We start from the raw sequence: 25,787 nt of genomic DNA, 5'->3' as shown, positions 1-25,787 counted from the left end.
TTCGGAGGACAGAGAACAGGAGTTCAAAAGGCTGTGCCAGGAATCACCTCAGGGCACGGCGAGTGTTCACCAGTGCCCCACTTTTCATGCTGGAAGTTGCACTCTCAGCGTCTGCAGCAGCTGGAGATTATTCTCTCCCTTTCTAAAGGTTACCAGTGCAGCACTGAGCCCGAGTCTGTGCGTCAGAGCTGTCATTTCAAGCCATCTGCAACATGCTGCTGCTTATTTAAATGTTAACTTGTTTGCTCCTCAAACATGCAAGAAAGGAGATAAGGATCACGGAACAATTATACAAAGCTTTGCAAGGCCTTCCTTGCTCACTTCCTTCCACAGACAAGTAGGACCATCTGAGGAAAATTCTGCAGCAGGGAAGAAGGCAATTAATTTCTGTTGCAGATCCTGAATTTACAGTACTTAATTGCTTACGCTTTTTTTTTTTTCAGTGGTGCACTGGAAGCTTATGTTCAATCAGTGAGAACGAGAGAGGGAAAAGAGTTTGCACCAGTCTATCCCATAATGGTTCAGCTGCTGCAGAAAGCCATGTCAGCCCTTCAGTGAACACACCTGGATAGTGCTCTCACACCAGGGAATGGACGGTAACATAGCTGGGAGCTTTGGTGCCACATATTCACTGTTCATGTAAATTATCCCCAAGTACATCAGCTTTACAATGAAACGTTTACCTACTTCATGTCTGAAACTTCTGTCTTCTTGCTGTCTGTTCACATTAGAGGAACTTACTTATACAGAAATATTATAAGGGAATTGTACAACTTTTATGTGCTGTAAGTCTACATTTAATTGAAACATTCTTAAGCATTCCTTTTGAATTTAGAAAAGTATAAAATTAGAACTCAAATATTACAGTGTAATTGCTGAATATCTCAAATAAGGAAGCAGCTCTCTTCCTATAAGTAGAGTTTTAAACAGTTGAATACATTTTAGCCGTATTCAGAAAATTGTACTTTTGAAATGTTTGAATCATCAGTTTCCATTTAAAATCACTAATTTTAACACAAGGAAAAATATTTATAACTAACCTAAATGCTTCTCTATTGCACTGCTATTTGCTTAGAAATAATTTATAGATTTCAACTCTTTTTGCTTAAACTGTAATAAAGAACATTAACTATCCAATCCTGAAAATAGTATTTGAAATTTTTCAAAGCATTAAAATATACATTGGATGGGTTCATGTAAAGACTTCCATGCAGAACGTGCTCATTGCTGCAGGGCTGACTTCGTGATTAGTCTTCTTCATTTTATAAAATACACAACACCAAATTTTAATGAATTTATTTGAAATAATATACAAGAATATAGTGTGCAAAAATCTTAGGGGCAACATCATGTAGACGTGTCATAAACTGAAATTTACAGTTGTGATTCTTAAAAAAAAAACCCAACACACAGCTGTTTAGTACAGGAAAAGCCATGATTGTAAATGTTCACAGCAGAAGCAATTGTAATCCTAACGCAGCTGCTCTAATTTTAGACAGTTGGAGGAGAAAAAAAAGTAAAGTGCAAGTGTTGCACATATAGTTAAGTGCAAAGTTTGCCCCCACCATAAAGATGTCTTATGGCAAAATATAATATTGTAGAATATGTGGCAAAGACAAAACACAGAGTTATAACTATGATGGTGATGATATCAACAGCACCACGTTTCTTGAGATAACGCTATTTATTCGTTTCATCCTGTCCCGGGCCATTGTTTCCATCACAAAATGACAACTCTCACTAGTGCCAGCTGATGCGAAAATATCTTCCTTGTGGATACAAGTTTTCTAAGTGGCACCGCAAGCAGCAGTTCTCTTGCTACATCACGCCACCCCTCCATTCCCACACCTTCTGGTAACTTGCTGGCAGCAGGGCAGGCTGGGAAGCTGGAAGCTAGCTGATAATACACTTTGCCATTTCAGAAAATCCCAGGCCCCAGAATTGCAATTAATAATACAGTTGTGCAATACATATTAATTAGCAATAAGAATCAATGTATATAAACAGCTGTTACATATTTTAAAATTCCCCTTTTTTTACATTTTCTTTTAAAAATAAACATTTATACATATCTCCTTCACCTCTTTCTAAAGTACTTTAGCACCACAGGATATCCATTTTCAAGCCTATATTACCTGATACATAATGAAGTTTGGAAGAAAAATAAGGCAATTTGGTTTAAAATGCTGATAGTTTTTAGCTTTCTTAATGTTCTACTGTAAAAAGCAAATCTGCACTCAGATCATTTCCATGATGGTGCCAGTATTTTATGGTCACACATAGCCACAACAAATACTAAGACCTTGATCTTGCATCTTCTTGCCATCAAGCAACAGCCATTTTGTAAATACAGAGTTAACAGAAAAATTCTGGCTTAATGCTGTTGTGAGCCCTGAGAAAAGAGAAGAGAAAACCAGGTTAGCAATTACCAAACAAAGGGCACAACACTTGTTTTCAAAGTCATAAGTATTTCTAATCATTGGTCAGTTATTCAGAAGAAAACAAAAAGGCCAAACCAGACAGTTTTATTCTCTGATCATCACAAGACATCACAACTTCTCTTTCACAGCCTGGAGCCCACTGTCATTCCTGAGTAAGGTTACCAGACTGCTAACAGTTCAGTTCACTGAACTAGAACAATTCAAAGGGTATTTCCTGCTGTAGCACTGAGGTGACGGGTTCTACAAATCCTGTTCTCTTGGCCTGAAGACTGTAGGGACAAGGAAAATTCTACTACAAGGCAGGGCAAGAAAACCTTACTGAGGCAAACCCATCACTACTCAGCTACACACAAACACACCTCTGAGTTGCTTGAGGCACACAGGTGAGCCTGTGGTCTCACCATCCAAAGCTCAAAACTGCAGTAGTGTAAGAGCAGAATAAATAAATATTATTTTAACTAAACCCACAAGGAAATGTAACAGAAGCTGTCACTGTTGATTAAAATAGGATGCAGTGAACCGAAAAACAGCTTGTTCCCAGCAGCTGGGATTTGGTGGAACCTTCTGCAACAAGGGACTGGAAACTGCACAAAGTATGTGCAGCAGAAAGAAGCAACTCAGTGTTGGAGCATTTCTTATTCAGTCTTAAGGCAACACTTGCATATGCTCTTGAGAAAGAAACCTCATTTACACATCAAAGGAAAGGGGGTAACTTGAGGATGAAATCTTACATCACATGGATGGATGGTTTCACCAGCCATGAAGATGAAGTCCACACCATCCTTCAAGCTCTTACCCAGCCATAAAATGGAAGAACTTGGCAAGCACTCTGTGCACCTCAGTGAATCTTTCCTTCCACTCTTCTAAGCTGAACAAGCAGAAACTCCTTTTTTTGATGTTTGCTTTACATGATACTTCAGCTTTAAAGCCCTTCTCTCTCTTAATACATCCACCACCTACTAATACAATGCTGCAGACTCTTAGATTGATTGCTTTCTACAAAGTTGAAAACAATTTCTTTTCCTACAGAAGTAGTATTATCTACTGTATTTATTTACAAGTGAACAGAGTAATAAATAAAAGGGATTCATGGGGAAAAATTACATTGCTCCTTCAATATCTTCATATATGCTGATATAAATTATCAGTAAGAAAACTGGAAAAAGGTAAAGAAAAAGCTTTTACAGAAGATAAAAAAGTTTAGGCACAACCTTATGAACTCACTTCAAAGTAAAAGACCATGTGTCCTTCCTTTGCATTTCACAAGCACACTAACTTTCAGTACAACAGAATTCTTAGAACTCTCATAAAAATTCAGACAGACCCTCTCCTGATCTGTATCCTGCCAAACTGCTCAAAGCAGGTTACACAACACAGGGAGTAAATGAAGGTTTTGGCTACTAAGAAAGCAGTTTATTCTGAACAAACCACACTGTAGCCACCCATCTGAACACATGTAACGGCATAATGAAAAGACTGCTGCACAAACGTACAGAATTTGTTCGTTTTCTTTTCCAACAGTCAGGATTTAAACGCTTCTGCTCCTCTGCCAAGGCCTTGGCTTCTAGTGTGTACATCCTTCTTTCCTCATTTTTCATTTTCTTCCACCTGTCGCCAAGTATCACACTTATGGCTCTGCAAGATAAATGTTTACAGTACAGTCAGGACAGTGCTAAGAAATAGTGGGATTTTTAGTTTTGTTTTGTTTTTTATCTGAGCACTTAAAAGAAGATGTGAGTTAAATGTGGAATTAACACACAAGGAGGAAATAATCTGTACCTTAAAATTTTTAATAATCATATTTGTGATTATCTTCCCATAGTTCTTTCAGTAGTTAAACAGATGAGACTTCTGTGTTAGCTAAGCATGGGTCAATGCACATTTTAACATTTCAAAGGGTGTACATACAGCAGCTGGCATAAACCAGCAAAATAGAGATGTTAAAAAAACCACCACCAAATGGTAACTCACATTTGTTTTGCTCTACTTTCGTATTAGAAAATCATATGACAGATTTGCTGAAAATATGTTCTCTAATAATTAGAGCAATGAACTGAGTATGACCTCAGCCAAATATTTGAATAACTGCAAGTCTCCAAGTCTAGTTAATCAATATCTGTAGCTTCCTCCACCTTTAATTCATCCTGGGTGGAACATACTGATAAGTTCTCATTCCTGTGCAAATGGAACCATTTGTTCTAACACATCTAACACACCATTCCAGAAGCTGAATTAATTCCTTTCCTTAGAAACTCTACGTCTTTTGACAGCATTTCCCTGTAATAACCTGCCGTATTGCTTAACCCCACTCCCAAATGTTGGATCAATATCCTATTAAAGCTTTAACTCTGTCTTTTAGCTGAATGAAAATCTCTAAACAACAGCTCTTTTATCAATGCCTGTTAAAGCTACCAAGTGGTTTGTACACTTTGGCTTCAGATTACAGCAATAAGAGTTCTGTGACTGGCTCTAAGAAAAAGGTGGACACAACTAGGTGCTTTTCTTACTTCTGTTAATGAAGTTCCTTCCTGGCAGTGAAGATATCCAAACCGAATGAAGACAATCAGAGTGGCATCAACTATTTCCATAACATAGCACACAGAGCAATTCTGAAGGCTGTTCTGCACCATGACAAAGAAGTGGACGTGACTCCTGCAAGGCTGTGTGGTGCCGATTCTGTGAGCTGCAGAGCACTCAGGGACCACACCCCAAAGTGCCCAGACTGCCCTTGAGCCTGCAGTGCCACGTGTTCTGGTGACTGCTGAGAGTAAACTCCTCCAGGGGACACCACATCCCATCACCATCAAACCCATTTGCACAGCCTGTCTCTTTGGCAATATTTCTGGTTTTCTATCCAAACCAAGAACCAATATCTTTGCTCTGTCATCAGAAGCAAACATACCCAGTTTAATTAGCAGATTTTTCATCTTTTGACAGTATCCAGAGGTGTATCACCAGAAACTTGTCTGCTCTGGGTCACCAGCTTGTACTGGATCACTTACACCCTCAGGAAAGAACACGGTGACCCAGAGAGAGCAGGTCTGCTGTAAAAGCCATTGCCTTCCCAAATAAAAATGCACCATGAAACCTTTTAAACAAAAATTTCCCTCATCTCTAGAAAATCCACTGCTCAAAGAATTTCTGAACGCACAACCAAGTTCAACTACAGTTACAGTGTTACAGTGAAGAGTATCTAGAAGATAAACAAGTGCAGCTCTGACATCAGCTTTTCAAACATGATCTTGCAGTCCATTAAGTATCATGTGACTCTTGACTTGTGCTTTGCATGTTTACAAGCTCACTGTCTTGCTGACACGCCTTGAGCTGCTTTGTCTCAGAACAGACCATTTAACTCAGAATACATCAAGTTCTGCACTTTCTTACTCCCTTTAGGAAATAACAGCAGCAAACATAAGAACTCCACTGTACAGAAATGGATACTATGTTGTAAGATCTACACAGTAATCTGAAAATGAAACAAACTTGTATTTAAAAAACATGAGAGTTGCCTTCCAGCAGCTAAATTATTGAATGCCTCAGCAAAACTTGAGTGACAGTAGCTGAATGTCTGTGTCGCTTATCACTAATGCTATTTCTGCCATCCTGTGTTTTATGGATGCCTGTGTTTTATGGAACTACACCCAAATGCACTGCCTTCCAGGCAGGACAGTGAGCAATGCACTTTGAACTGCACTTGTAACTTTGTCATCTCTTTCCATCAAGGCAAACCTGATCACTGTCCTGCTTGCTCACTGAAATATTCCATTCATTTTCACATCCATGCAGCCACAGCTCCAGTTCACTGCATCCATTTGAAATCAGCATTTTCAACTAAATATATAACCATGATAAACTTTCCTGGCTGGCATTCTGCTCCATTTCTCATTGATAGTTGCAATGAGTGTGAAGGCAGCAGATCTGCTTCACTGTACTTACTATAAACATTACACAACATCGTTGTCAGGACACACAAGACTGGCTGGGATTTGTCTGGCAGGATTTTATATTTCAGCACAGTTACAGCCTCCTTATTAGAACATTATAAAATAGTAAAACCCCTTTCAAAGCCCTGCCAACTTTAATTTTTACCAGATCTAGTTCTAGAATTTTTATGTGACAGTGCATTTTTTACAGTAACAGTTTTTATAAAATTACATACAGTAAAAAATCTGATTGTAAGATCAGTCCATGTTCGATCCATGTGTTTTGGTTTCTATTTACATATGCACAATTAGCACCAAATATTCCTTAAAACATATGTAATGGAAATCTTAATTGAAAAATGTTTAGAAGTAAACGTGCTAGAGATAAAAAACAAACTAACAAAGACCCATCTCCCAAACACAGTCATGGAATTCTGCATTCCTCATGCAGGAAACTCTTCCTGCAAGTTTTAACAGATTGTTGAATGCCTTTAGGGCAAGCAAAATTTGGCAATGTGCTGTCTGGATTATGATCTTTGAGATATCCTAACTTATCAGTACTCCACTCTTCAACAGGATATACAGACTGGAAATAAATGCTTGTAACTTCATGACCGATTTGCAATAATATGTCAAGACTTAATTAGAAGAACGAGAAGTTCCCTTTTTTCCATTACAGCACATGAGCAGAGCACCTCATCACTGTAAACGACAGTTCTGTATTTGTGCCTCTGCCAGTGCACACATATGAATGTATCAGTTGCTTTGCCCCAATGTTTTCTCAGAAGGTAAGTTTGCCAAAAGTGGTTTGTATTGAATTCACTGAGTACTGTAAATATTCACGGTCAACCCATAAACCACCCTTTACATTAACATCTTTCAAAACTTATTCTTAAAATAACACACATTTTATTCCAAATGCAAGATTTAGGCTATTTAAATCTGAAAGAGGGACACAGATATTCTTCTAACTCACCAGTGATAGCAAAACTACAGTTTGTATCATTACCTGTTGTCTTTCCCTGGATACATCTGAGTGTATTCAACTCTGTATTTTTTGGCAAAAAGCATGAAGGCATTCATTGGTCTTTTGCACTTGTTTGGAGAAGCGGCACTCACAGTACTTGCAGTCCCTGAGCTGTGGCTTTTGCCAGCTTTGCTGTACAAAGGATTGGAGGAAAGATGTGACGGTGCAGCAGAGGCACAGTTTTTACTGCTGCATTCTGATCTCTCAGCATCTTGATTGTTTGATCCCCCACAGGACAGCGAAGCGCGACGCTGGCGAGCCATGCTGCTGAGCACATACACTGCAGAGGAGTCCATCGGGGTAAAATCGTAACTACAGGGAAAAGACAGATCATAAAGCCAGAGTCATTTTCATGTAAAGTCCCTGAATATCTATTCACTCTTCAATTTTACTACATTTCTAGTATTTTTCCCTCTTTTGTGTGACATAATGATTTGTGCTTGATGTGGATGTCGGTGTGAAAAACAAAATGTACAAGATTTTAGCAGGTAAGTTAGTATTTTCTTCGATGTGATAAAGACTGCAACTTTACATGTTCTGCTTTGAACTTTCCTCAGCACTGTATCAGTTAACTATACACTGTCGTCAAACTTCATTCTCTTTTTAAACACACCTTTTTCTTTCTGCTTCTGTCCTTACCATAAATCAAACCTGATCAGTGAAGTACAGATAGGGAAGAAATGCAATGAGTTCATTTGCAAATATCTACTAACGGCAAATATGAAACCACTACATTAAAATAAATTATATTATATTCACTACTGTACAAATAACTTCTCTAGGCAGTTGAATACAGATTGTTTCACCTTCCAGTGAGGTTAAAACCCTGCTCAGAGCCCCGTAACGCCGCACTATGTGATGCTGTGCTGACAAACGCCTGCCCTCTAGTGACAGAAGCGCGACATTCCGCCTCAAGGTATTTGAACAGCTTTGGTGACTTGTTCCCATAAAATTCCGACCTCCAAATACGACAAACACTTGCAATTTTTAGCTGACCCACAACTGTAATTAACCTCTAGTCACTAAAGAAGTAGTTTAACTCCACAGACTATCTCTTACCATCTCCAGGTGGGAAAAACACTCTTGGAAAGGGGCTACTCAATCAGAAATCTGAACCACTAAGTGACCACCACAAGATAAACACAGAACATACATATATATGCTAAGGCTTCTCTTACCTACTGCTCAGTGTGGCTATAGTTGCATGATTTATGGCCAAAATAAAGGTTTTGAAGAACTTTTTTGCAAACACCAAGTAGAACTAACTACTAGCATGGAAGTACTGCATGTGGCAGTCCAGCCCCATCTGCAAAGGCAGCTCCTCTCGTGGGGCACAGCCACACAGAAGAGTGGAGAGCCCAGCGAGTGGCCTCCACCATCCCTCAGGAAAGCACAAAGCAGCAAAGAAGGGATAATGGTGACCAACTTGCAGGCTATCACAAGATAAGGAGAAAGGACCTCTCTGTTCTACAACAGGCCAGCACCCTTCCGATTCCTAATCTCCTCCTTCCCATAACACAGAATTTTGTTTTTAATTCTTCTGTCCTGTTATCACAGCTGCAGCTGCTGCATGCTCCTTTCTCAGTCACTCCCTTCTGCCCAGAAAGACAAGGAATTTGAAGTACAAGACAGTATTCAGCAGGGTTGCACATTAGTGAGGAGCCAGAAATCCAAATTTTTCAGTGAGCTGTAGCTACCATGATTCTAAGAGCTCTCTACATATGCAGCACAGAATAGGAGTTAAGAAAAACACCCAGACAGCAAATGAGTGAAGCCAAGCAATCTGATCTCCCTCTATGCCAGACTGAAATCATGCAAGAGCGCACAGCAAAGAGCGTCTTAAATTCCCTTTTTTCTGTTGCAAAAAAATGAAGTGCAACACTTTAAAAACAGATGCTAAAAAGGCATCCTAATACCATAGGAAAAGATGGATTTTACTAAACCTTAAAATCACAAAATAGTATGGTAAAAGCTTTACTATTTCCTTACACTCTTAGAGTAATTTTTGTTGAACAGGACCTCTGAAGGTTATCTGGTTGAAGTCCTAGCTTAAGGAAACCCCGAAGTGAATCAAACTCTGAAAGTTTGATCTAATATCAAAGAATGCCAAAAACCAGAACACACAAAAATAGTAAGAACTAATTATAAACATACTGTATTCTAAAGCCATTGCACATGCATTTACCACTAAGAAACTACTCAGATAATTCAGACATATTGTTAACAGCTGGCAGACACACTATTGTCAGAAAATTGTACTAGGTTTTTCAAACATAATCCATTTTACCTGGAGAATTTACAAAGACAATACACATATTTTTACTACTTTATCTAATCTGCCTTAAACAATCATAAAAAGAGGCTAAACAGTTATTTCACTCCAAGGCACTACTTTGAAGTTTAGCAGAGCACATAATTACACAGCTTTCCTAGTACTGAGTATTCAATTTTCTCTATCATTTATCTCATATTACCAAAATTAGTCTCTCTTTTCTCTGTATAATGCTTCAAATTCTTCCAGCTTAAGGTGCCTACTCATTAAATATAAGAACCACTGAGGCCACTTTATCCAAAAATTACCTTTTAAATGTATCAAAAACACCTGAATCATCAAAGTTAATGGCATCAGGGTGTCCAGGAGGTAGACACAGATCTCCAAGATGCATTTCACAGCATGGAATGCCATGCTGTACCACAGTCAAGCTTGGATAAAAAGATGACCAACCTGAAGTGGTAAAGAGTTAAATTAGACAAACGGCCAGACAATCTCTCCAGTTCTTCATTGGAGCAATCCTATATCTTGAAATTACATAATTTTATAAAAATATTCTGATGTAGTTTCTTTCACCCAAATGAAAAATCAGAAACTCCTACTTAGGGAATTCTTACTGCAAACAGTTTATTTTTATCTCAAATAAAATCTCATTCTAGCAAAAAAGGAATCAAAACCTGGAGACTTTTACCATCAAGAAGTTCCATTTTTAGCAAGTGAGAAAAGTCTCCCTTATTTGCAGTTTTCCTGTCTCCCGCCACCCCGGTTCTTCTGTTTTCCTGAATTCCATTGATGTACTCAATGAAATCTTTCCTTAAGAGACAGGCTGTTGTCCTGGAGCATTATGGCTTTACAGGTATTTTTGTTTGTTCATATTCCAGATTTCTTTACAAGGACAGTAAATTGTTTCTACACTACAAATTTTATCCCTTTCTTGAACAGTATGGGATGCCTACAAAATCTGCGATCACTCTCTGAGAATATTTTAATATGCAACCAAGTGTACTTGGGGTATTTCATACCTTTATTTTTAACATAAAATGGATGATCGAGTCTGCATTCTACAGTAAGCAAGCCATCCTCCACTGTGCCGGGATCAAAAGTCAGCTTCAGCACTGACTCACCACAGGAAATGCTTTCTTCATGAGAAATCAACTTCAAACCATTGGAACCATAGTCCTGTTAACACACATACAGTTCAAAAAAATTTCCCCAAGAAAAGCATATACCTGTGTATACTTTAGGTGTATACTCATCATCATACATTGTATTAAAAAATAACAATATTCTAATTTGCAAGGAGTTAATAAAGATGACGTAACATTCAAAACATGCATAAATTAATTCAGTTCCAGTGCTTTTCTGTGAGACGCACAAACAGCACAGTGGTCAGCTCTAAACAACATTAATGTCAACCTGTTTTCCTGAGACTGTAATTAAAGGCACAGGGGTAATATATGAAACTAAGTATTTGCTACAGGTATTGCAGTGAATTTATTAGAACTAATGGCTACCTTGTATGGACTGACTGAGAGATTTTCCTCTTTTCCACAGTTTTCAGATCTTGCAAACTCTTCAACATCCTGCCATTCTTTATTGCGGCCTTTATGAAAGCACAAACGAGAGCCTAAACAGATTTTTTCACAGAAAAAAGAACATTAGTGTTAGGTAAAAAAGTCTGTGTTATAAGGAAAAAAAAAAAAAAAAAAAGACAAGATAAATACTTATTTGATGACACATGTAATTTTACCTTTTAGAAAACAATGCCAGACTGTTGAGGGCCAGGAATGGCACCATCCTAAATCATCATCATCTGAAAGTGATGACATGCAGAAAATTCCAGACTCTGATTCACTATTCGCCTATTAAAAAAAGCAAAAATTGTGTTGGTATTTTACTGCAGAGTGTTTTAGGGCTGGTCTCACATGTCTTAAGACACCTCTAATTTCCACTTGTGGCATCAGTTTGCCTTAATTACTAACAGGAATGTACCATGAAGACAAAGATTAAAGGAATGCAGTAAATGTGAATCGTTTTCATCTCCTTTTCTGAGATGGATCCTGACATTTTTTGATTTCATTCTCTGAGAGTCATTTCATCCCTAAGGATTATCTTATGCTCATATGTGAGCATTTTACACCTCATCATTCCCTGGTCATATACAGAATCATTTAAATTACTTTATGGTCCAGTTACTGGAAAGCTGTAGGCTCAAGGCAGCTGTAGACAAATCACTGGAGAAAATTCACTGTTGTTAACAGACAAATTTCAGATGCAAATTAATATATGGGAAAAGGAGACACAGGACTGACAGGTTTTGTGCATCTCAAAGGAGAGGGATCCACATTTCCTTTTGAGGGATAAAACAAAATAACAGTTTTTTAAAGCTCACTTTATAGAATTAATCACAATAGAAGCAGAGCTTTCTTAGGAAGTGATGTCATCACAAAAAATATGAAGTAACACTATAAGCCTACCCTGTATGGTAGAAAGAAAAGTAACAGAAAATCTAGCTTAAATAGCAAGAGTATTAACACTAAACAGATTTTTTTAAAAAAACTAGTTTCCTTTGTCAAAAAACTTAATTCATTACTCATACATGTTTATTTTAAAATGTTTCAGAACAACTCACCCTTTCATGTCTGACTGGTGTTTCATCCACATCATTCTTGGAGAAGTTAGGATCATTGTTTGAAGATCCTGGTGGAGGACGTGCATAGGAATGTAAACTTTTGCTTGTTGCTATTATGCGAACAGGAGATGATCTACAACAGAACAAGTATTTTAAAATATCTCAGATTAAGACAACATGAGACTTTGCTGCCATTACTCTAAAATGCTTTTATTGCAAATATTTCCGTTTGCATGAGCTGAACACCAAACAAACCTCCCACACACCAGTATTCCGAGGGGATGATTAAAGGGTGCAAGCTCAGGCAAAGAGAACACTTAGCACAACTCCTGCACAGGTTCTATATGACACCCAAATGACAGTATTACTTCCACAGTGGCATCTCCTTAGCACAGTGCTGATGTTTTTATAAATATCTTGAAGGAAATACCCCACTCTTAAGAGATTATAAAGACATCTGCTCTGTCCAAATGATTAAATCTCAACTGCATTACTATTAACAGTATTGCATTGAGTTTTCTGATTATAAACCTAAGAAAAGCTGTACAATAAAAAGTGAAGCCCAGAAATTTCCAAGATCCCACATTTGCTGCTCGCAACCTTACAGAATTTACAGATCACAAACGTGAGACTGTTATCGCTAAAATACACATTGCATTAGATTTCCAACTAGCTGTCTAAAAAACAAAAAATTCTGAAGTCTGTGCACTAGAAAGCTTTAAGAATTTAATGTAAGAAATTCCTCTTCGTTTTTATCGGCTGCTTCACATGAGGTAAATGTCCATTCTGAGCCTGCTGTGGATAGGCAATGTCTTTTTATCGTCCTGTGTAATTCATAGCTGGAAACTAAGCAGCTTTTGCATCAGGCTCTGAGATGAGTTCTGTGCATGATTTCGCAGAGCAAATAAAAAGACAAAAAAATAGGGCTCCAGTTGAAAACCAGACGGTGTAAAGAGTGAAGGAAATATTTTGGATACAGGATTATAAATCTCTATAGTTCAAAACTGAAATGAGTGTCAGTACCTGTTATAAAAAGCGCACTGCATCAACGGACTCTGAGGACTTGTGGCTATATTTGCTAACTCTGTCAACCAGTTCACCCCATTCTCACAAGAATAAGCGTTTTCTGGATTGCTGTTTGAGGTATGTTGGCTCCATGAAGGCCTTGAACATTCCTGATGTGAAACATCAGCACCAAGCTGAAAAAGTGCAGGTTGGGTAGAATCTGTCTGCACAGCCTGTAATTCAGGAAGATCATCTACAAACAAATGCACAAATTACCATAATTATACTCAATTCCTTAGTGTCTACTCAATTTGACACCAAATCTTGAAAATTTAGTGAAAAAACCACAATAAAATAATTTTATTTTCTCATATCGCAACTACCAACATTTCACAAACCCTATTCATAAAAATGGCCACAGAAATAATAACATGTCTAGTCGATTCTATATTCACACAAGAAATTTAAGAAAAAATTAGGTAACTAGATAAAAAATGTAGTTCTGGTTTTAAAGTTCTTACTAGATTTGCCAGTTTACACAGAACTATACTGCAGCATTATTCAAAAACAACATGCTTCACTAAAATACTAAAATCTTCCCCAAAAGACAGCTAAATTAATCTAAATGTCTTTGAAGGTATGACAATAAAAAATTCAACATCAGACCATAAAGGTAAAAGGTTTCCACCAGGGAACCAGAGTTAAATAACTCAGATTAAAGAAATTATGAAAACTGGGTATATAGTCTGGTAGGATGAATTCCTAACAATAATATACACCTTTCCTATCTCATACTGAGTAACAGAAAAGACCCCAGCTTGTTAAGAGAAGTCTGTGCTATGTGCTGTCACGTAACCAAGTATCATTATTCTTAATCACTCCATACCTTCAATTAAATATGTTAATATTTCACTGATTATACTTATACTTGCTAAAGTAGAAGCTGTTTTTCTCCAATACGTAAGAACTGAAGTAATGTTCCTCTATCCCAGAATCTTTATTTGCAGCAGATCTAAGGCAACATGATTTCCCTTTAGGAGGAGCTCTTGAGCTTTCTTGTTTGTTTTTCTTGTGCCGAAAAATCCCTGTTCCTCTGGGGATCAGAAGCACAAATTTGTGGCTCTGAGTTCAAGAACACATTTGAGTCAACAGGCCAGTGTGTCAGAACTGGAAATGGGTTAAAGGGAAAAGTGACTGCAAAGTAAGACCTTCAGATGTCACAATTCCCTGCCTTACTCAAGTTAAAAATCAGCAACTTCATTCAATCAGCTTCCAATAATTTCAGTTATTTCAGATATAAAATCTAAAACAAACTTCAGAAATCAGTTTCCTCTGAAAAATCATGTTATTTACCAAGTTCCATGTGCTCATCACACGATGCATATCCAGGAGAAGAGGGCAGATTTTCATTACACTTCAGCAACTCCAGTGACTCGTTCATCCCTGAAGTTCTCTTGTCCACTACCAGAAGGAGTTTCTGAACTGCATTAGGCATTTGATTTGTCTTCACTTCCCACACCATGTTAGGATGCTCCAAAGTATCTGACTTTAGAAAGACAGAGGTTAGAAATTTGTATACATGTAAACTGCTTTCAGTTGCATCTGATATACTACTTCCTTACCAGGGCCCTAAATCCTCATTAGTCTGTTGAGTACCACAGCATATTTTAGGGGTGTCTAGACATGATCTTTACAGAAAACAGAGCTAACTCTGAAGTTAAGAGGTAGCCTGGGGCCCTGGCCACTTGAGTTTGTAGTATCTTGAAGGATGGAGACTCCGTGGCACTTCCTCTGTTCCAGTAACCACTCTTGCTGTAAAGCTGCTCCTTATGCAGGCTTGAACTTCCCACAGCCTCTGCCCCCTGCCTTCAAGAGTGTGGAGTTACCTCCTCAACCACCACTCAAGTCAAAATAAATAACATTCACTTGGTACCCTAAGTCACTCAGCCCATCACAAAAGGCAATCAGATGGGTCAGACAAGATTTGATTTGGGCTAATCTCCCCTGGCTATTCCCAGACAACTTCTTGCCTTAAGAAAAAGGGTGGGCTTGACTGTCAAGAGAATTCGCCCCATAAAATACATGAAGGCTAAGGCTGACCAGCATCCCCACATCCTCCTCCTTGAAGCCTGGTGTGACATTTTCTTTCTTCCACTTATTGGGAGCCATCCTGCCACCAAATCCACTGCTTTTTGGATCCTCACAATACATCCCTGCCCATGGCAGGGGACTTGGAACTAGATGATCTTTAAGGTCCCTTCAAACGCAAAACATTCTGTGACCCACAACTGACACTGGCCTGGAGGGATCCCATCTGGTCCCACAGCATGGATGTGTCACAGAACTGGCCTACCCCTCAGTTGCTTTGCTTCTACCACAGACAAAGAAGTGTTTTGCTCTCTCAGAAGCAAGTTGCTACACCCAGGGACTTGAGGACTGGGAACAGGCCTGGAAAATGAAGATGAAAGCAAAAATGCTGTCCTAAACCTTGTGAGATGAGGTCTCCTCTGCCATTTAGCATCAGACCCACATTTTCCCGTTGCCCTTTCAGCACTGGTGACTGCACAAGCCTTTTCCAATACCCTTCCCATCTCTGGCCTCCAGAGAGTCTCAAACACACTGGACACCTAACATCCTTCAGTGTATTGCAAACAGAAAGATAAAGAAATCTCTACTGGAAGATTTCATTTGTTTATTTTCCCCAAATCCTTGTAATGTAAGGTTTATACCAAACCCATTATTTTAAATCGTCTTCAGCAGAGAACAGTGGCTTATTCTACACAACCACTGTCTCTAAAAGCTGGTAAACAATGTTATCCAATCTTTAATAATTTAGTTATCTATGGTTTTTTGGTTTTTTCTTTTCAGATGAGGATGAATTAAAGCTACCATAACATGATCACCTTGTACTTTAGTGAAGTGTCCTTGAAAAAATAATCGTAAGTCTTTCACAAAAAAGCAGTAAACACAGCTTAGCACGAAAGAAAACCTGAAAAGTCTACCATATGCATGTCCACTAAGTAAGCTACTTTAGAGAAATACCAACAATAGCTGAAAAAATTATAGTATTTTCATATCATAGAATGACTGGGTTGGAAGCAAGCTCTGGAGGTCATCTAATCCAGCCCCCTCCACTGCTAAAGTAGGTTCACCTACAGCAGGTTGTATAGGATCATGTCCAGGAGAGTTTTGACTGGAAAATTTATACCCTTCTGGTCTCCTAATCTTTGAAATATATACAAAACTTATATAAACTTGCATGCTAAACATAAAAATACACTTGATTCTACTTAAATGGCACTACTACAAAGCTACATCAGCTTATACCAATTTTAAGGAGGAGAAGGTCACAGAAATGAGAATATATAACTCAAACTGTCAGTGACATTATTTTTACCTCCAAAAATCATTTTTCACACAATTTATACCCCTGTCAGCCATGAAGGATAGTAAAATTACAGACCACAAGAGCTGATAGCTCAGTTATTTCTGAACAGAAAAAACAGACCTCAGTAGTACAGGTCAGGACCTTGAAGATTATCTCCAACTAATCAACTCTGAAAAGCCACTCCTTGTTTTTCTGGCTTATCTACGTCTTTCCTTTCCCTCCTTCTGCCCTGGTGTTTTTTTTTTTTTTTTTTTTCTTTTTTTTTTTTTTTTTTCTTTCCCTGTTTTTTTCTCTCTTCCTTTCCTATTTTCCTGCCAAAATGAAGAAGCAAACTTATTTCTAGAATGTTACCTTCTCCTTCCTTCCTGCCAGGTGCCAAGACTTGAAAGTACGTGTCCTGGTTTCCCAACACCCTGAAGGTCAGAGATAAGCCAGAGATACAAAATGCTAGTGTGACAAGAAAGATACTTGTTTGAAAAATTAATTATTCCTCCAAGTCACAAGAATTTCCCTAAACCAAAGCCATCTGTGTACAAAAGCCAAAAAATCCTCTAACAAATGAATTACAAAGGAATTTAGAGAGAATTACAGAGAAAAACTAACAAAGTATGTAACTTTACTTTTCAATTTTTTTTTACTCTGCTTGATTAAAGTGTGCTGTAGACATCATGTCCTCCTCAGCCTTTCAATGATTTGGACATGAAGGGGATTGGTCATTAATTAGCTTGTAAATATTTTTTAAAGTTCAAGTTTATGTTGAAAATTTGTTGTGTCAGATGTTGTCTAGAACCATGCTTCACAGAACTGTAATTACTGTGGCTGTCTTTGGAGGCTAAATGAAATTATTATTTTGTGCTTTAAAGTAAGTTGTTGTGTTAAATGGCACTATTAATAAAGGCTTTATGAATTGATCCAAGTCTATTTCTGAGGGACAAAAATAAAATTGGGAGAAAAATAAACTGCGGCTGAGAAGGGGTTCAGCAGGAACAGGGCAGCATCCACCCAAACCGCACCGCACAGAATGTCTGGGTGAAGTGCTTCCCGTGGTTTTTTTCCTTCTGCTATTTGCCTTCCCCCAACCTACTGACGAAGTTTCAGGCCAGATCTACGCCTGAGCAATCAGCTGGACGGAGTTTAATTCGGAGAACAGCTTCTCCAAGCAAAACACAACATACTGGCAAGACTGGATCTACACCAGGGACTTTTCCTGGCGCAGCTGCTTTGATCAGGAATCCTCGCCGCACATCCCCGGCCGTGCCAGAGCGCGCAGCCGAGGCAGAGCGTGATTCACCATGTTTTCGAAGCCGGGGCGGCCTGTTCGCCGAGGCGGGGCGGGCCGCGCTGCCCTCGCCGGCCCAGCGCCCCGGGGCCGCCGTTCGGGGCGGTTCGGGGCGGTTCGGGGGCGGCGGAGCGGCTGCGGGACCCCCGGGCGGCGCCGCCTCGGCCCCCCCCCCACCGGCACCCTCGGCCCCCCGCCCGTCACGTGACCTTGTTTACACCCGCGGCCGCACGGCGCACGCGCGCTCGGCCCCATTCATTCGAACTGCGTAACACCGGCCCGGGGGGGCCCCCCCGCGCCCCGGCCGCCGCTCCCCCCGCGGGGCGCCCCCGCGCCCACGGACACCCCAAACGCTGCCCGTCCCGCACAGCCGCTGCTCCCGCAGCGGGCGCAGCGCCCTCGCTCTGACAGACCGGAGCGAGCAGCCGCTCCCCGGGGAAAACAAAGGGGGGGGGGACACCCCCCCCCCCCTATTCCGCTTGTTTTCGTGGTTTGAAGGGGACCAAAGAGGGCCGGCACACCCCGTGAGTTTCAACCCAGCGGTGCGGGACGGTGGCGGATCCGCGGGGCCGGTTAGGGAATGCGCACAGTAAACAATGTCCAAGGTTGCCGTCAGCGTCAGAGTGCACCCAGCGACCTCCTCGGCTCGGCCTGCGGCCCCTACTATTGTTCTCCGACCTCCCGGACCCCTCCAGTCCCTCGCCGGAGCCTCGTAAACCCCAAAAGCGGCAGCTTGAAACTTTGTAGCACTTACCGAACCCGTCGCCATTACCGAGCTCCCCTCGGCTGCCCCCCCCGCTCCGTCCTCCTGGTGGGTCCCGCCCCCTACAGGCGCAGCTCGGGCGCTGAGTGGCCAGTGGCGACGTTGCTCAATTCGCAGACGCTTTCTATTGGCCGGCCGGCCTGCCTGTCAGGACTCCACCCGGAGGGCGGGCATGTTTTGACTCTCCTGCACAGCGGATTGCACCGCGCCTCACATCAATCACCCCCTTGCGGCACTCCGATTGGCCGATGTCTCCGCCGTCGTGCGCAGAAGCATTCTGGGAGCTGTAGTCGCCACCGCCACCCGCGCCTGCCCACGGGTCCGCGATAAGACGACAGCCCCCAGGATGCCCCGCGCGGGCCAGCGATAGTAAACAAGCGGCGCGGGACACGTGTACCCGGCCCGGCCGCTGCCCGCCCGCGCCCCCCGGCCGCCCCCGGCCCGCTCGCCCCCGGCAGCGCTTTGCGGGACGGGCCCGCGCCGGGCCCCGGTCACGGCGGCGGCGCGGAGGGCAGGGCGGTAGCTAAAGGTCAGGGAGTGAGTCAGCAGCTGCGCCCGGCCTCCGCTCCGGCCTCGTCCCTCCCTCTCTTTCATTGAAAAGACAGTGGTGGGAGCTTAGGCCCAAGACACAAGCTGGGGTGGGGAGGAGAAAGTAAACTAAATCCGTGCAGGTTTAGCAGTCCAGTGGTGTTTACCAGACAGTCCCATACATTTATTTCCAAAATAACAGTGTGGTTTGGTTAAACATTACTAATTAGGACATTTTCCCACTTACCCAGTAACTCCCGGGCAATCAGAGAGGCAAGGCTCCTCCGGAGACCGCATCTTTGTCACAAAGTAGATTAATTTTACTATGCATGATGTGATACAGAGCAAGTACACACACAGTTCAGAAACAGACAATATTTTAGAAACTGATGGGCGGTTAAAATATTTTGCAGCTGTTGGGATTTTTCCAGCAAATGCACTTCTCTCTTTCCCTGTTGTCAACATCATTCCAGAAATAAGAACGTGTCTTAAATCTTGTTTCAAAATTGGTATCTGTGACAGTTCTGCCTTTCAGGCATGCTAACGTAGCTGTACATGAAAATAAGAAAAATAAAAGGTTAAGTTAAACAGAATGGTTCCCTGTTTGGTTAGTGGCCACTAGAGGGAATGCTGGATTTTTGTTCCCACAGGCCTACAGGGCCTACAAAGATAACACAATTAAAAAGTGAAAAAGGAAGTTGTACTTGGCATCATAACACACTTAGTCTGCAGATGTCATTGGCGCATCAGTTTGAGATTTGCCTTTTCCACGAGGTAATAGTTTGCCTGTTAGTAAAGTCATTGCCACCTGTAGTCACAGTTTGAAGACAAACATTACTCCGAAAAACACCCAGTATCTTCTGCAGTGTGAACTGGAAATTATTACTCTCTGTAAGCAAGCTTAGCTTTAAAAAAAAGTAGAAAAGCCAATCCCATGGAATTTAACTCAAAGTTTTCTGTGCTTAATGACCAAACAAACAGGTGCCTAATGACAATTACAGATCATTTTCCCAATTTGAAAATATTATTTAAATAAGTACCTTGAGGAAAATAATCATAAAAGTAATACTGAGATTCAAACATTAAGTGACTAGACAGCTTATTATAATATCAGCTGTCTACCCCACATCCCACAAGCTCACATTTTCCCTTTATTTACAATTCAGGCTTTTTCTAAATAACTCATACATCTTTATATGAGAAAGATTTCATGGCATTCCCTCTCTAAAATGTATTCTTTTAATAAATTGAAAACTGGTAAACCAGGAACCATCTTATTTTACACCGCTCCACAATAAAATTAATTTTAAGGCTGTGTTTCTTCCCCTCCTCTTTTGATCTCCATTACATATCTAAACAGCCTTTAGGCTCTTTGGAGAGACTTCTAAGCTTCTTGGGTTTTTAATGAGTTTCAGCGCAGACCCTGCACCGCCAGATTGGGGTGGGGCAGAAGACCTGGGCATGCAGATGTCTCCACTCTGCAGACTGCCTTCTGTGCCTGTGGTACAGCCCTTGCAAGGTGAAACTCACACTGTGCTCTTCTGGAGGCTCCTCTGCCACAGTGTGGAAGATGGAAATGGCAGAGGCCAGATCGAGCAGCTACAGAAGATACAAAATCTCTCAAGTCCTATCTTTCTTCAGAAGAAGTCTGTTGGCTTAAAGGGTATGAAACTTCTTATGGAGCACATTTCCACCCTGCTGCATATTTTTTGGACCCAAAACAAAATAGCTTCACAGCTATTTACTGTGAAGAGCCACAGTTCTCTAAAAAAGCTTCATGCATGAGTGTTAGATATGAAGCCCAGTCCTCTGAGATCCACTGGCTCAGATTCCAGACACAGGTCTAGACAAGTAAATACCATTGCTGAATTAGAGCCTTGATATCACACTGGAATCTATGACATACCCAGAAAGCACAAAAATATGAATCCTACCTAGGACTGAGATTAAAATCTGGTAAAGATGAATGTCTGAACTGTTTTGAAACTCTAAAATGAGACAAGTAACAGCTTTCTTATTTTCAAATCTGCCTCTACTTTGCATACAGTAAGTTAACATTTACTCAGTGAGGATGTAAGGGAAAATAAGTAAAGGGACAGGTAGTCCATGCAGTAGATGACAGCAAGACACACAAAACTAGCAAAGCTTACTCACTAACCCCATTGGCTCAAGGCAAGTTTGTATCATCTAAATTTTAGAATTAAGATTATGTCAATGCCATACTCCTTGCTCTGAATGCCTGGTCTCTAATTAAATCATTACTCCCCCTCCACACACCCTACGTCGCCTTACTCCATGCCCAAATGAATGGGTGGTCAGAGAGTGAATCAATACTGTGTAACACAGGCACTCTCGGTAGCTTTGCTGATTCAGTTGCTTCTGCTGTTGTAAGAGGTAGCAAATAAGTGGGGGATTGGGAAGTGTTAGTCTTATTATCACATTACAGGTGGCATAAAGAAGCACAAAACAAACAGGAGAGACTACAATTAGAAAATACTGATTAATTTGCATCTTAGCTATTTACCTCTTAAAATTGCCAGGCACAAAGCAGATTTTTAAAATTAGCAGTATTTCAGTCAAAGGTGTATTAGTAAAATATATGTTATATATTGGGTTTGTGCCTATCTCCACTTTTAATCCCTCCTGTCCCAAGTCAATCCAGCCCTTTTATAACACGGCTGTTACTGCTGACTCTCCGAAATACAGCATATCATTATTTTAATCCTGCTACAGGAGCAGGATTTCACATCAGCATGTAGACATCCACCCTCAGTAATGAACTAAATAGTCCCCCTAGACATCAGAAGACCTCTGCTCACCACAGCTTCTACTCCTACCCAACATGGCAGCCTCGGTTCTGCAGCCATTCTGCTTCTCAATCGAGTTTTCTCCTCACACAATGACTTGTGTATCTCCTAAAGCTGTTTGTACTCATTCCCTCTTCCAGTGGGCATTTGTGGCCAGCTGCAATGGTGGCTGGCTCTGTCCTCACTCCTAATACCGTCCCACCTCCACACTTCCCATCCTCAGTCTCCTCACAGAAGATGCTCTAGGGAGTGAAGAACAAAGGAAAACTTGTTGTGCCCAGGAAAGGAGTTTTCTCTTGAGTGCTAGAAGAGAAATTTCAGTTGCCTCCTGCAGTGACTCAAACTGAAAAGAAATACAATAAATAACAGGGCAGGGTTTGGGGTTTTTTTTCCCCCTTCCAAAACAGGTCAGGAATCAATCAGAAATTTATTTCCTGGCATTATGGCATTCCAGATTCCAGTTTCAGCTGAACAGTTTTAACCTATAAAGATAGAGCAAGATTTAAATTGACAATAGTATTAGGAAAAAAATAAAGCCTTCTCATATCACAAAAAAACCCAGAAGAGTGATAAATAAAGAACTCCTCCATCCCAGCTCAAAGCTTGCAGAAAAACAAGTCAAGAAGATATTCCAGAAAAACTGTAGATTTCCTCTATGCTGGTTGGTGAATCAAAATGCCAGTGAGTGTTTCTGGGCACTGGAATACAATAACCTGTACTGTATATGATTCATTTTAGAATAACCTTTCTATCTACAGGTTTTGCACAGGCCAATAGCTAATAATTTTCAGATATGATTTGGGAAACACCATAGGCCAAGGACTATTCTCAGTTGGCCATTGGTATATGGCCACCCCATATAGCAAGCTGAAAAAAAATTCATCCTGGACAACTTATAAATGAGCCCAGAGGGATACTGGAAAAAAATATGAATGTTGATCATTCATTGCCTCAGTACTACCAAATAGTCTCATTAGGCACATTAAATTTCCTATGATAGATACAGCCAAAAACCAATGGTACAGTCTAGCTAAGGCTGCCTAAGATAGGCAAACCACCTGACCCCACAAGGAGCAAGCAACAAAGAGAAAAACAGTGTAGAGCTTCTTGGTAAGTTGGATGGATTTTTCTAGATAAGACGTTTATGAGAACTGAGTTTACACATCTTCAGAGATGTGAGGGAGCAGGTCCCAAGGGCTCACTCAGGAAATTAATCATCCACAGAGACCTGCACAGAGCATTATCCTCTCCCAAAACTTCATAGCTGCTCAGCTGAAATAATTCAATACCTTCCAAGAAGACAAGACAAAGTATTCATATAATGAATTATGCTATTTTTAGGCCGGCCTAATTTAATGTACCTCAGTAAGAAAAGGTTGAATCAGCAGATACCATCATAATGGCCTAGTAGAACCTAATGTCAGAGTTTATATATGGTCTCGATGGGGCAGCTTTATTTATGTAACAGCTTGGTCTTTGTCTTTTCCCTGTTCCACCATACACACCTAGGCCTCTACCAGTTCTCTGGAAGAAACACAACCCTACCCATTGTATTCACACAGCCATGGCGATGCCAGAACTGCACTCCAGCTCATTTTGATTTGCCATCGGAAAAGGGACGGAGTGGGACAAAGGGGATGAGGAAGGGAGAGTGGCTGCCCAGCCACCAGGCCACTGTGTCCCAGCGCACACCCAGCCAGCCACTCCACTTGCCTTATATCCCCCTGCTGCCACGGGCTCTTCACCTGGCTGCCAGGAGAAAGATCATTTAGAGGGAGAGGAATGGTGTGAAGGAAGAGACAATGTGGACTTCTAATTTTCTTTGGGTTTTTCATACCCCATCAAGATTATTCAGCTTCCGTTCAGTTCATCAAGTGAGAGTGTCCAGCCTGATAGGCATCTTTCTGAGCCAAAAAGTACATGAAGAACTTGGAAACAGCCTTGGTATGTATCTAAAGGAAATACAACTCTCAGAACGATTTGAAAATTATCCTAAATTTTGTAAGACAGTCAACAGCACAAATCTGTACAGACTCAGCATACAAAGAAGCAATTTCTCCCTAGAGTAACAGTTGAGCACTACAGACACAGGAAAGTATCTTAGAAACTAAAAAAAAAAACAAACAAAAAAACAAAAACACAAAAACAAAAACAAAAACAAAAACAAAAACAAACAAACAAAAAAAAAAACAACACAACAAAACAAAAAAAAACCACCAAACTTTAGCAAGAACATGTAAGAATGTCCATGCTGTGGCCAATTGACTTCCAGCAAAGGACTTTGTTCAGCAAACACTCTCAGATGAGTAAGCATCTGAAAAAAAAGAAGACTAAGAATTGTCAGGTCTGTGGAGGATGACCAGAAGATATTGATTTTGCACATCTGGGAACACTTGATACTGAATAAACAATAATGTTTGTCACAGCAAGTGTGCCACGGACTACAAAATGGCACAACCATGACATAACTGTCACAGAGTCACCTCACAGAAAGCTTAAAGCACCAAACATTTCAAGCAAAACCAAACCACCAAAACAAACAAACAAACAAAAAACCTAAACCCATCATTCCAGCAAGGAGCAGAACAGTCTTCACTGAATAGAAAAGACAACATGAGGGAAGCAGATGGAGTGATAGTGGTTTAGGCTGTAAATGGTTTCACAATACTCTTCAGAGGTTTGCCTCAAGACTTCCACAGTTGATCACTTCTGCACCTTAAACCGCAAATCCAGAAGGGAATGATTTCAGAAATGTTTATTTCAGACAAATTTGAATTAAATCTCATGAAGCACAATGTCATTTGACATTTAAAAAATGAGGGCATCAGCAGTAGGATCAAGGAATCCTTTCTTGCCTCAGGATTTGTGTCTTGTATCAACTTCAGGGCTGCAATCAGATTGTTTTCCCCATGATTAAGGCATTTTTAAAAACCATTTGCTATCATGTGGATTCTCTTCTGGTTAGTAAAGCATGAACACATGAATGCCTCTCATACAGGATTTTCTCTCTTCATTAAGTGGGGCATATTTTCAACAAATTCAATAAAAATCTTTAATAACAGAAGCATCAGGTAACTTAAGCATGGACACAATCTAATAAGGTAAACCTGACACAGTGTTGTTTAAAATTATTAGAATTGTCTACTTTTTATTGAAAGGTCTGTAAAAAAGAAATCAATAACTTGATATGATTTCATTCTTAGGATTAACACTCACCACATTTAGGACATGAAGCATGGTATGTTTGAAGTGTACGTATGAAGAGATCCAGGAGAAATCCCAAATGCTAACAGATGAAGGATACAATGATTTGGATGAAACTTTAAAAGTGATAACATGTTACTGTTGGTTAAGCCCCCCCTGAATTTACCAACAAAGAAAATTCCAGAAATCATCCAGTGTCCAAGAGCAATAAAACTGCTGCAACATGAAGCTGTATTTTGGAAATCAGAAAACCCAGAGTCTCTGATTGTCCTAAATTTGTTACTCCACAGCTTTTTCCCAGCTATAAACTACCAGCAAATCATCAAATAATGTAATTATGACAATTACTGCATCAACATGTTGTCTGTTCTGATTAGACAGAGCATCCACATAATGTCATTTATGAAAATCAGCACGAAAGTGTTAAGAATGATGAACTTTTTAAATAAATTAACATAAATAGGTCACTTGTAACTTTATGGTAATAGAATTAAAAAATAACATCAATAAACATAGAA

The 25,787-nt window shown here is 40.3% G+C and overlaps 2 protein-coding genes across 3 annotated transcripts in view; one reads left to right on the top strand and one right to left on the bottom strand.

Moving 5' to 3' along the window:
* Nucleotides 1–1,291, top strand: part of COG5 (component of oligomeric golgi complex 5) — a 179,355-nt gene extending 178,064 nt beyond the window's left edge. Inside the window, exon 22 of the mRNA XM_040061601.2 lies at nucleotides 444–1,291. Coding sequence (XP_039917535.1) covers nucleotides 444–558 — 115 coding nt within the window. The 3' untranslated portion in view covers nucleotides 559–1,291. The remainder of the gene's footprint in view (nucleotides 1–443) is intronic.
* HBP1 (HMG-box transcription factor 1) lies at nucleotides 1,282–18,772 on the bottom strand. Of its 2 annotated transcripts, none has more exons than XM_040061604.2 (11): nucleotides 18,722–18,772; nucleotides 14,654–14,842; nucleotides 13,319–13,553; nucleotides 12,296–12,428; nucleotides 11,414–11,525; nucleotides 11,178–11,290; nucleotides 10,686–10,842; nucleotides 9,972–10,116; nucleotides 7,374–7,703; nucleotides 3,935–4,076; nucleotides 1,282–2,392 (listed from the first exon to the last, which is right to left on the bottom strand). In XM_040061604.2, exons 2-11 carry the CDS (start codon nucleotides 14,820–14,822, stop codon nucleotides 2,375–2,377), a joined length of 1,554 nt encoding a protein of 517 aa, XP_039917538.1. In that variant the 5' UTR covers nucleotides 14,823–14,842; nucleotides 18,722–18,772; the 3' UTR covers nucleotides 1,282–2,374. The 2 variants fall into 2 exon arrangements, with proteins under 2 accessions (XP_039917538.1, XP_039917536.1); XM_040061602.2 differs by having other exon boundaries at nucleotides 14,654–14,846; nucleotides 18,722–18,771.
* Nucleotides 18,773–25,787: the final 7,015 nt, after the last annotated feature.

Source organism: Hirundo rustica, chromosome 4 (assembly GCF_015227805.2).
Source record: "Hirundo rustica isolate bHirRus1 chromosome 4, bHirRus1.pri.v3, whole genome shotgun sequence".
NCBI classification, from domain to species: domain Eukaryota; kingdom Metazoa; phylum Chordata; class Aves; order Passeriformes; family Hirundinidae; genus Hirundo; species Hirundo rustica.
The sequence above is the reverse complement of the archived record's forward strand: the minus strand, read 5'-3'. Positions and strand labels throughout refer to the sequence as shown.